Source organism: Portunus trituberculatus, chromosome 34, assembly GCF_017591435.1.
Source record: "Portunus trituberculatus isolate SZX2019 chromosome 34, ASM1759143v1, whole genome shotgun sequence".
Taxonomy (NCBI): domain Eukaryota; kingdom Metazoa; phylum Arthropoda; class Malacostraca; order Decapoda; family Portunidae; genus Portunus; species Portunus trituberculatus.
In genome coordinates, this window is record NC_059288.1 from 4748045 (window position 1) to 4759316 (window position 11272).

The 11272-nt window shown below is 40.8% G+C and overlaps 2 protein-coding genes across 2 annotated transcripts in view; one reads left to right on the top strand and one right to left on the bottom strand.

The window, feature by feature from the left end:
* LOC123512654 (eukaryotic translation elongation factor 1 epsilon-1-like) lies at nucleotides 1-2879 on the top strand. Its single transcript, XM_045269125.1, has 4 exons — nucleotides 1-150; nucleotides 1005-1175; nucleotides 1555-1695; nucleotides 2137-2879. The coding sequence occupies exons 1-4, from the start codon at nucleotides 73-75 to the stop codon at nucleotides 2260-2262; spliced, it is 516 nt and encodes a 171-aa protein (XP_045125060.1). The 5' UTR covers nucleotides 1-72; the 3' UTR covers nucleotides 2263-2879.
* A 3646-nt stretch (nucleotides 2880-6525) lies between these two features.
* Nucleotides 6526-11272, bottom strand: part of LOC123512796 — a 13623-nt gene continuing 8876 nt past the window's right edge. The window contains exons 3-6 of the mRNA XM_045269381.1: nucleotides 10909-11272; nucleotides 9790-10100; nucleotides 9484-9607; nucleotides 6526-8657 (exon numbers count right to left, since the gene is read on the bottom strand). The exon at nucleotides 10909-11272 is cut by the window's right edge and continues 55 nt beyond it. Coding sequence (XP_045125316.1) covers nucleotides 8541-8657; nucleotides 9484-9607; nucleotides 9790-10100; nucleotides 10909-11272 — 916 coding nt within the window. The 3' untranslated portion in view covers nucleotides 6526-8540. The remainder of the gene's footprint in view (nucleotides 8658-9483; nucleotides 9608-9789; nucleotides 10101-10908) is intronic.

Below are 11272 nucleotides of genomic sequence, written 5' to 3' on the forward strand. Positions count from 1 at the left end.
TCAACAAACACACGTGCCAGAGGTAGCCAGATTTTAAAGGGACAGCATATTTCCTCCCAAAACACACAAATAATGGAGAAGAAAGTGCTACGCGAGGTGGTGAAGTACTTGAAGCTTGACAAAGTGAAGATAGATTCTGATAAGGACACGGTAAGCTAGATATTACAACCCGGATGAATAGAAAAAGATACATTATGGCCTGAGTAAACGACGCCGGAGTATTAATATTTCTTGAGTCCTAATATAGATGTCCCTCTAGCTCTCCTCGTTTCCCGGCTCCCCCTTCGCAGCTCCTCCACAGAGCTCATTTGACGTCACATATATGAAGCCACGCTATTGGTCAACGACACAAACACACACACCTATTCCTTTATTCGTTATCATTCTCATTCCCATCTCCCCTATTCCCTGATTTGTTCTCTTCCCCCTATTCATTATCCATTTTCCTATCTGCTTTTTTTGTTATCATATTCTCTTATTCCCTTATTCGTTACCATATTCCCATTCCCATTTCCTCCTATTTCCCTATTTGTTATCATTCTCATTACCATTTCCTCCTATTCTCTTACTATTCATCCTCTCCCCCTATTCAATATCCATTTTCTTTTTATTCACTTTTCATTATCATTTCCTCCTATTCCCTTATTCATTATTATATTTTCACTCCCATTTCCTCCTGTTCCTCAATTCATTATTGATTATTCTTTCTATCTCTTGTTTTATTCCCATCTTCTACATTTATTATCCATTTTCTTTCCATCTGTTTTATTTTCTCTTCCTCCATTATCATCCACTTTTCTTTATATTTTAATCCCATTTCCTCCATTTATTATCTCTTTTCTCTCTCTTTCCTTTTTGACCAATAATGTGGCTTCATATACATGATGCCAAATCAGGTGTGTGAAAGAGCTGCGAAGGGGGGAGCCAGGAAATGAGGAGAACAGGAGGGATGCCTATATTAGGACAGTGCCTATTTCTGACCCATCCTTTGTCTCCTCACCCAGGTTGCAGTGGAGGCCAAGGGGAAGAGGACCTCAGGATTCGTCTGCGGCACCCTGGCACTGGTCCGCACCTTTGGGCCACACCTGGAGGGCACCACACACCTGGAGAGAACCCTGACACACTCCTGGCTCACCTATTTTTCCACGAGACTCTTTCACTGTGCTTCATTAGAGGTACGAGAATGAGAAAGGGGGAGAGGGAAGACAGAGGGGAGGTTGGAAAGTAAAGGGAGAGGGGAGGAAGAGGAAGAGTACAAGTTTAGGAGATGAAAAGAGGCTAGAGGAAGAGGAGGAGCTGGAAAGGAGAGGAGAAGTGTAGTGAAGCTGCATGGGAGAGGAAGAGGAGGTGGTAGAAAGAAGAGACTGGAAAGGAGAGGAAGAGGAGGTTGGAGAGGAGGAAAGCTGGTTAGAGGTGGAATGAAGCTGAATAAGAGAGGAAGAGGAGAGAAATGGTTGTAGTAGTAAGTAGTAGTAGTAGTAGTAGTAGTAGTAGACAGCTTACACAAAACCACTAAGAAAGACCCAAATAATACTTTCTCTCCACACTTTACAGGCATTGGGGAGCTGTCTTCACCATGTCAATAAGGAGCTGGAAAACCGCGCCTTCCTGTGTGGCTTCAGTCTGACCATAGCCGATGTGGTCTTGTTCCTGACGCTACATCCTTTTGTCACTACCTGGTCATTTATGCATAAGGTGTGTGTGTGTGTGTGTGTGTGTGTGTGTGTGTGTGTGTGTGTTTTGTTTATTTATGTTAAGTTTTTTCCTCTTCTTTTTTTTTTTCTATTTCTGTTTCATCTCTACTTTTCTCTTCAGTTTCTTCACTTTCCAGTTTCTCTCCTTCTCATTAGCTTCTGTATCTTATTCTCTTCTCCTCCTTATTCTCTTCTCCTTTCCTTTTCAGTTCCTTTTCCTCTCTTTTTCTCTCTATTCCTGTTCCCTCTTCTGTACCTCTTCCCTCCAGCTTCTTTCTTTTCCTATCTCTTTTTCCACTTTCCATCTCTTCTTCCTCAAATTTCTGTTCGTCCTCTCTCTCTCTCTCTCTCTCTCTCTCTCTCTCTCTCTCTCTCTCTCTCTCTCTCTCTCTCTCTCTCTCTCTCTCTCTCTCTCTCACACCAATGTTTTTTTTCTTCACAGGAGCAGTACCAGAACCTCTCCCGCTGGTTCAAGACAGTACAAAGTGATGAAAGGTTCTCTGCCACTCACTCCCCAGTTCAGTTTTCCAGAACTGCACTATATGGAGGTTCTGTTCGGGTTCATTGATATTAGCTGAGGTTCAATAGGTTCTTTTTTTTTTTCTTTTTTTTTTTTACATATTTGTATTTTTTTTATTGTTTTTTATTTTTTTTTTATTTAGCTATTTCTTCTTATCTTTTTATTGCTTTTATTTGTTCTTTGCCTTTTCTTTATTTTTCATTTTCTTTTTCTCCCTTTATTTATTTTTTTTCTTATTTCAGGTTCTCTATCTCTCTGTCCTCCCTTTTCCTCTTTTTTTTCTATAATTTCTCAAGTCCATACTTTCTTTCTCTGTTATTTCCTTCATTTCTCTTTTTAAAACTTTTCTATCTTCTCTTCTATTCCTTTATTTATTTTCTTTCTTTCCTCTTCTATTCCTTTACTTTATATTTCCTGTAATCCCATCTTTTTCTCCTTTCCTTTCCCTTCTACTAAAATTATTCTTCCCTGCTTCTCCACAAATTAACTAACTTTTCCATCAACATTCAGTCATCTGTTATTCCCTCAAAGTGTCAGTCTTCGTTTGCTCTGAGATGTCATTTTATCCTTTACTGACTGACCAAGAGGGATTTCCAAAGCAATAGAAGGTTGTTTCTCTCACTTCACACTGTAAGACTGTTCTGTTACTAAAATGGTATCTTGTATTTTGTCTTTCATTGCATACATGTTTTAGTTATTTATTTTCTATGTAAGAGGGAAAATCTGGCCAAGGGCAACAAAAAACATTTAACAGAAAGGCCCACTGAGATGCCAGTCCCAAAACAGGTCTGAGAGTTAGCCAAAAGAATGGGATAAATGTCTTGAAACTTCCCTATTCAATGAGTTCAGGTCATAGGAAGATGGGAATATAGAAGCAGGTAGGGAGTTCCAGAGTGTACCAGAGAAAGGGATGAATGATTGAGAGTACTGGTTAACACTCTTATGTCATTTGGCAGGGCATTCCAGAGTGTACCAGAGAAAGAGAGTACTGGCTAAGACTCTATCTATGTCATTTGGTATAAGGTAAATCTATCATAAAACACCAGATCAGGAATACCAATAAAACCAGAAATACACTACATAATTATCTTGTTAGTAAGGTAAAGTTATGTACAAGGTGTTAGTATATAGACACACTAACGACAGGCATACTAGGGAGTGTATGAGGTGCGTTATACTAATACAGAAGTTGTTTACCTTATCTATCACAACAAGGAGTATTACAGCTAAGGAGGGGTAATATTTGGGCATACAACACACACACACACACACACACACACATTCTCTCTCTCTTTTTCTGTTCCAATTTTTCTATTTAAGGAGTATTGGAGCTGAAAAACTACGATATTTGCATACAAGAATAGGGTTGCCATATATTAACTATCAAAATTCTGTACATCTTCACTAACACCCAATGCAATATTGGAAAACATGTAAGTAAATTAATAAAAAAAACTCTATTTACCTTTGCTGCAGTAACAAGGTCACAAGGCAACAAACAAGCAAACAATAATCCAAACTGACGCCTATATCAATCTAGATTAAAGAGAAATGTCTGGCACGCAACATGAGACAAGATATGCAACGAGGGGAAGGCTGGGAGCATCAACTCCATATAAGACCATATAAGAGGACTAACAATTAAATGGGCCTTTTTCTTTTATTTTGCTCTTTATGTTGCCCTTGGCCAGCTTTCCCTTCTTACATAAAAAGAATCGGCACAAAGGTGTAGCAGAAATATTGCCCACACTTTAGCCCCTTCAGTACCAGGACGCAATTTTATATTTATTCTGCATATTATTTGGCAAGTTTATGCAGCTTCAGGCACTTATGCAAGTGAAGACTGGCCATCAATCTTCTGACCTCCATAAACCCTTCCTAACGTCAATAAAATCGCCTATCATGCCGGAACCTCAAGGTAACAAATGCTTCCAAGTATTGAAGAGGTTAAAGGTTAACAGAAGGTGGGAGTGGTAATGCGCCATGCGTGAGGTCATCTGTCTGGGGGATGAACACCACCACTGGCCTGACAGTGGCAGCTGCTGGCCACCAGAGTGTCAGTCACTCACTATTTTTAGGCCGCCTCAAGGCACAGCTCAATTCTGGCGAGATAACACGGATTGATGGTGGCCTTGGGCATGTAACACACACACACAACGATAATAATGCTGTTGCTGGTCGTGGTATTACTGCTAAACTCCCTCACACACTTCTATTCTCTATTTCTTCCTCCTATCACTACACTTTATGTATTTCAGCTGGAAAACAGCAGGAAATGCCCGGAGAACACTGAGAATTGAAGGAAATGTTCAAGAATTGACATAGGGAGGGCTGGGGGTTGGTGGGATAGGGTCTTGGTCTGGATCATGGTGGGCACCAGACAGTCTGAACAGAGATATACAAAACCATTGCCTTATTTAACACAGTAATGGGCTATCTATCTATTTTAATGGTTTATTCTGGTTTTGCTGAACTATCTGGGTTTGGAAACAGAGGACTGTAGGCAAACATTGGTGGACTGACCCTGGTGAGGAAGGCAAGGCTGAGGTGCCCATATAGCCCAATATTTACGTACGTAATTCATTTTAAAAATCGCGAGAAGAAAAAAGGCGCCCAAATTGAAATGCACAACATTTTTAGACGCAACAAATACTTTAACTAATAACCGAAATATAATAACGTTACCGAGTGTATTGTTTACATTACCAAGTCCAACGAGCGGTCTTTTTTTTTTCAAGCCAACGGCGCACAAACCCATCACAGTGTCGAGAAGGAAAGCACAGTCACAATAAATCATATTACATTTCCTGAATACAATTTTTTTTTGCTTTCTAACCAAATAACGAAATGCAGATTTCTCGTCGTATAAAGATTTTTTGTTTTCTACATTGGTACTGCTAAAACTTTTAAATATAGAAATACGAATAGTTAGACTATAGTTCATGGAGTATTATTAATTGGGTCATATAGTTGACATTTTTTAAGTCTTATATCAAGCACCAAAACAATCCTAGGCATGGTAATTAAAAAAATAAATAAATAAATAAAATTATGAACGCTGAAAGTGTCATTTCAACAAGAAGCAAAAAAACATAACTAGACATGATTTTATTAAGGATTATAACTTCATTTACCTTCCTAGCAATAAATAATACAAAAACAATGCAAATTCCAATAATAAACGAAAAAAAAATTGTGATGTAGAGCCGGTTTTTTTTTTTTTTTTTTTTTGCACTTTATCTCACTACCTCCATCTCCCCTCCCCTCCCTCCCCACATTCCTCCCCTCCCCTACACCTTCACCTCCTTCACCTACTCCAACACAGCGAGCCCTTAAAACACCTGCAAACACATGCAAAACACTCGAATACGCCCTAACTCACATGGCTGCAGGTGAAGGGGCGGGGGTGGTGGGGTTGGCTGGTCCGAGCGCCGTGGGATGTCTTGTTGTGATGGTGGTGGTGGTGGTGCTTGGCTGGAGGGTGAAGGGGGCGGGGCTGGCAGGGGCTTGGCGGGTCAGGACGCCAGTGATATCTTGGTGTGTGTGTATTTACCTACTTTTTTTAGTAGTTGTGTTTTACAGGAAAAGAGCCATGCTCGTACTGTCCTGTCTATATACCTATAGTAATCCATTTTAGCCTTAAAGTCATGGATATTTCTTACTTGAACCATTGTTTCATCCAAATTGTTCCATATTTCTGTGTTTTCTTAATGACTCTTCTACACGCAGTCTTTTTTTTTTTTTTATTTCATGCCGTGGCCCTTTGTATTTCCTGAGTTCCACAACAATAAGTCTTCTTTGTCAACCGTGTCCATCCCCTTCCATGTGTGTGTGTGTGTGTGTGTGTGTGTGTTTGCGCGCGCGCACGAGTATGGGGGTGTGTGTAGGTGTGTGTGCATAGCTGTGTAATTCACCATGGTCGTCTGCTGGTCACCCAGCCAGCCTTCCCCATTACGGAGCGAGCTCAGAGCTCATAGACCGATCTTCGGGTAGGAATGTGTGTGTAATTCACTTCGGTCGTCTGCTGGTTACCCAGCCAGTCTTCCCCATTACTGAGCGAGCTCAGATCTCATAGACCGATGTGTGTGTGTGTGTGTGTGTGTGTGTGTGTGTGTGTGTGTTTGTGTGGCTGGGTGGGTGGGTGGGTGGGTGCGTGAGTGTGTACATACGTGTGTGTGTGTGTGTGTGTGTGTGTTTGGTGTTGCAACTGTACCATCACATCGCCAATGCAAAATAAACAAATAAGTAAATAAATAAATAAATAAATAAATAAAAAGTTCTGATGTGTTTACGTTAATTAACATTCCTCACTCCTCTTCCTCTTTTATTCTCCTCCTTCTCTTCCATCACTCCTCTTGTTATTTATTTATTCATTCATTTATTTATCTATTTATTTTCGTTAACTAATGAGCAAAACCAGACCAAAGCAGCTGCCATCCAGTAAACCCTTCTCCCTTCTTTTCTCCCACCATTTCAACCTATAGAAATACATTTTTTTTTAACAGTCATTGATGGAAGCTGAAATTCCAGACATTTAAGGAAGTTTCAAAAATATCCCCAGAGACAGATTTCAACAGGTGAATTCCGGACATGTTCGAGAAATTTGGACATATGGCAACCCTATACAACACACACACACACACACACACACACACACACACACACACACTCTCTCTCTCTCTCTCTCTCTCTCTCTCTCTCTCTCTCTCTCAACAACAATATCGTCTAACAAGTATATCAAAGGAAAACAGCCCTTAATATACGTGAAATTAAAGGTCATTATTATGATATTCAAACTTCTACATCAGTTCTCCAATTAACACCTGTACTTTCCTCAGGTGTGCCCAGGTAAACTGAAAAGGTGAACAGGATATACTCTTTATGAGGGAATGTATCAACTAATTCTTTTATATCAACCTTGTCTCTTATAATGGCAATGTTCGTTCAATTTTCCCCCTCCCTTGACAAGAAGTTAATTAATCTTTACTTTACTTATTTTTCATCTTATTTTGATCATAACTATCATGATAAAGACGCATCTTATCTTTCTTTTAAAATCATCCATGTCTCATAACAACCAACTCTTTATTCCCCTTTCAATCAGTGGCGCAACCTCAAATTTTGTCTTTTTTTTTTTTTTGTCATATCTGTCATAATAAAAACGTTTTTCTTCTCTTTGAAACAGGGGTTCCCAACCGGTGAGTCGTAACCCCCTGGGGGGTCGCGAAGCCTTGGCAGGGGGTCGCGTAGCCTTGCCAGAAGTAGATTGGGATAATATTAATTTTATCTCATCAATTACATTTTTTTTATGCTCTTACATTTTTTCTTTTTTATCGGTGAAAAAAAAAAGCTTGTGCTACATTAGTTCAATGTCATTACGTGATATTATGGGTGTGTGTATGCGTGCCTGTGAGTGAATATGCCTGTGTAATTACAGGATTTTTAAATGCTTTTTAGATATTTCTTTCCTCGCCTTCACAGAAAATAAAAACAAAATTAAGCTGCTGATAGTAAGCCCTAGTAGGGGGTCACATGGGTTTCAAACTTTTTGGTTAAGGGGTCGCGAGTGCCAAAAGGTTGGGAACCACTGCTTTAAAACAAACTCTAGCCCACTAGCCCACTGGTTCTCATCCTTTCTGTCTCCATATCCCCTTCATGAATTCCTAACAATCGCGTGGCTCCCCTTCATTTACCTCCCAAACCTCACTCCGACATTGCACAAACAATAACAATTTCACACACACGGACACATGCATACGTAACATCACTGTGTCGCTACTGTTTTTTTTTTTTTATCGTCAATCAATTAAAAGAAAAATTTTCTTATGCGAGGACAGTTATACAATTTTTTATTCAGATTTCCAAAATGAATTAGAATTTTAAAACTTGTAACAGTTTGCCATGGCCGCCTTAAATTGTTGCCATGGCCCCCAGCCAGGATGAGAACCACTGCTGTAGCCCTTGCATCATTCATCTTTAATATAATACACGAACAATGAAACCTTGTAATAATTCATCCTATAATGCTCACCAATGCTTTCCCTTCAATAGCACCACCTTAATCTTTACTTCTTTTTTTTTAATCCCTATCATAGTTAAGACGCAATTCCTTTCTTAAAACATTCATCTCTTAAATACACGAACAATAAAACCTTATTGTACGCATCATTCATCTTATCACACTAATACTCACTAATGTCTTCCCAGTAACACCACTCTAATCCTTAACTTCAATATAACACCTTCTTTGTTTTCCCATACCACAAATGCCACGTGCTTGGCTGGCTTGGTGGCTTGGTGAGTGGGTTGGTGAAAGTGAAGGGCGTCTAGGCAATGGCGCGAGCAGTGCGGTGGATCAGTCTCTTCAGGAGCTTTCCCCACAGGTGCAGGAGACGCCGCACCGCCCCGTGTCCATGGCTGAGGTCCCTCGATAACTCCTCCAGCTGCCCCAGAAGTGTGTGAGAGAAGAGACGTTTGTTAAGGCTCACTTTTATAACGGGTGTGAATTCAGCTCTCTCTCTCTCTCTCTCTCTCTCTCTCTCTCTCTGATTGATAAATATTATGTTTTACTGTAATATTATTTTTATACTTTACTTTTTGGATATTATTGATTTGTCATATATATATTTTTTTGTAATTATTCATCCTTGTTAAGCTGTAATGATGTGAGTAATAACTACCTTCGCTGGAATAGAGAATCTGAATCCCAATCTGAATCTGAATCTGAATCTGAATCTGAATCTCTTCCTCTCTTCTTTGGTGTGTTTTGATTACTATTATCGCTAGTTATTGCAGTTTAAGCTAACATTTATGTATTACTGCTACTGTTTCATCATTATTGCTACTCTCACTACTACTTCCACCTCAACAATGCTCTGCTATATATAGGTATGCAGTATTTCACGATTATTGCTATCACTGTTTCATTTTCTTTAACCTCCTTCCTCCTCTTTCTCCTCTCCTCCTCCTCCTCCTCCTCCTCCTCCTCAAACTACTATTACTACTACCACTACCACTACTACTAATACTACTACTACTACTACTCCTCCTCCTCAAACTACTATTACTACTACCACTACCACTACTACTAATACTACTACTACTACTACTACTACTAATAATAATAATAATAATAATAATAATAATAAAAATAATAATACGACTACGATTACTATTACCACAACTACTACAACAACAACTACTACTACTACTACTACTACTACTACTACTACTACTACTACTACTACTATTACCACCACTAATACACACCTTTGTCTGCACCTGCTGCCTCACCCACTTAGGCGGATGGGCGGCAGGTTGGATGGTCAGGGTGGTGGGGCCCGTAGTCACCTCACTCCTCACCCTCACCACCTTCACCCTGCCCCCGTGACGCCTGGGACACGAAAGGGAGAGGAGAGAATTGGATCAGTGTACTTTTTTGGTATAGTCCTGGAAACTGAGATGGTTTGCGATACTGTCGGATTAATTTGAAGCATATTACTATCATTTTAGAGTTAGTTACATCGTATTACTGTGATTTTTTTGTGTGTTAGGAAGGGTGTTACTGCATGTTACCTGTGGGGTGTTGTAACAGAGCGCGGCGATGACCGAGGAGGCGGCGGCGGCAGGATGAGAGAGAGGCGGGAAGTCAAAAACACAGTCGGGGCAGTGAGAGTCAAATTCCCACTCTCCCTGAAGGTAAGGAAGCCCCCAGCACTGCCTCTCACTTGGTACTTGGCCCTCACTACTACCTGAGAGAAGGCAGCCCGCACCAAACCAGAACTACTCGCTGCTCGCCGACCATTCCTCCGCCCGTGTCTTCCTCCTCCGTCAGTTGACTCATGCCTGCCTAGATCCTCTCCTGCCGATCCGCGCTGGAATGTAACCTGGGGAGAGAAGGACAGGAATAGTTATCGAATTGTGGATGTTTGGTGTGATTTGGAAGTAGTGATAGATGAGAGAGGAAGAATCAAGGTAAAGATGCGACACGAGTTAACTTAGAGTATTCAGAAAGGGTTTGCTCTCCCACCACTGCTGTTTCCAAAGTTCACAGGTATGGTTAGTACGTGGTACAGTGGAACCATGCGTGCTTTGGGGTCCGAGGGGTCTCCAAGCGCACGGGTTCGAATCCTGTCCACGGTCCGAGTGTAGGTTGGGCTTCCTCTCTCTCAGGGAAACGGTTTCCTAGCGGGTGGGCTTTGAGATAGGAGATACACCGAAAAGTATCCCCTTTAGCCCAGAAATTCCCGTGAAAAGCCCTCATGGTATAAAAAATGATAAATAAATAAATAAACACATGTTCGTTCCTCCTTTTGATACTGTATAAATGTAGTTAATGTGTCACTAATACAATACAGGAAAACTTAAAAAAAAAAAAAAATCCATATCGCTCTAAACTAGAGACTTTTGAAAGTACTGAAGGTGAGGCGTAAAAGTGTTTCAGAATTGTAACTATGATTCTGAGCTCAGTGCTACTATTCCTCACCTCCATTAGATTCCAAAGGCTCTGCTTGAAGTTATGCAAATTTTTAAGGGTTGTGTATCCATTGTATTAGTGACAGATTAACAAGATGTCTACATCGTCAACGGCAGAAACACTCTTGAAAACCTGGCTAATCATCTCCGTGGCCTTGGAAAAACAGTCTGGTGAGAGAGAACAAAGAGTTTCAAAATATGATCTTAAAATTCACTCACCTCTTGAACTGACAACGAACTGAGCCCTGCAAGGGTTAGATTATCCAAAACCAGGCGTAACTTCAGCAAATCGCCCTCATGCACGTATTTTAGACTGGAGGAGGAGGACAGAGGGTCGAGCGGCGTTTCGAGACCAAATCGAGGTTGTGCAAGGTGGGCCGAGCGAGACAGTGTATCCAACTGCGCACGAGTTCTCTGTGATAATTCAATTTCTATGGGTACCAGCGGCCTCTCCTCTTCCTGGCGGGGACTCAGGGTATCTATCGACCTCCAGTGATCAGATTCCAAAGGCTGCACGTGCTCCGAGCTGCTCTCTGTCGCTCCTCTGCGCGCCATCTCTCGTTCAAGGGAAGGGGACCATGGT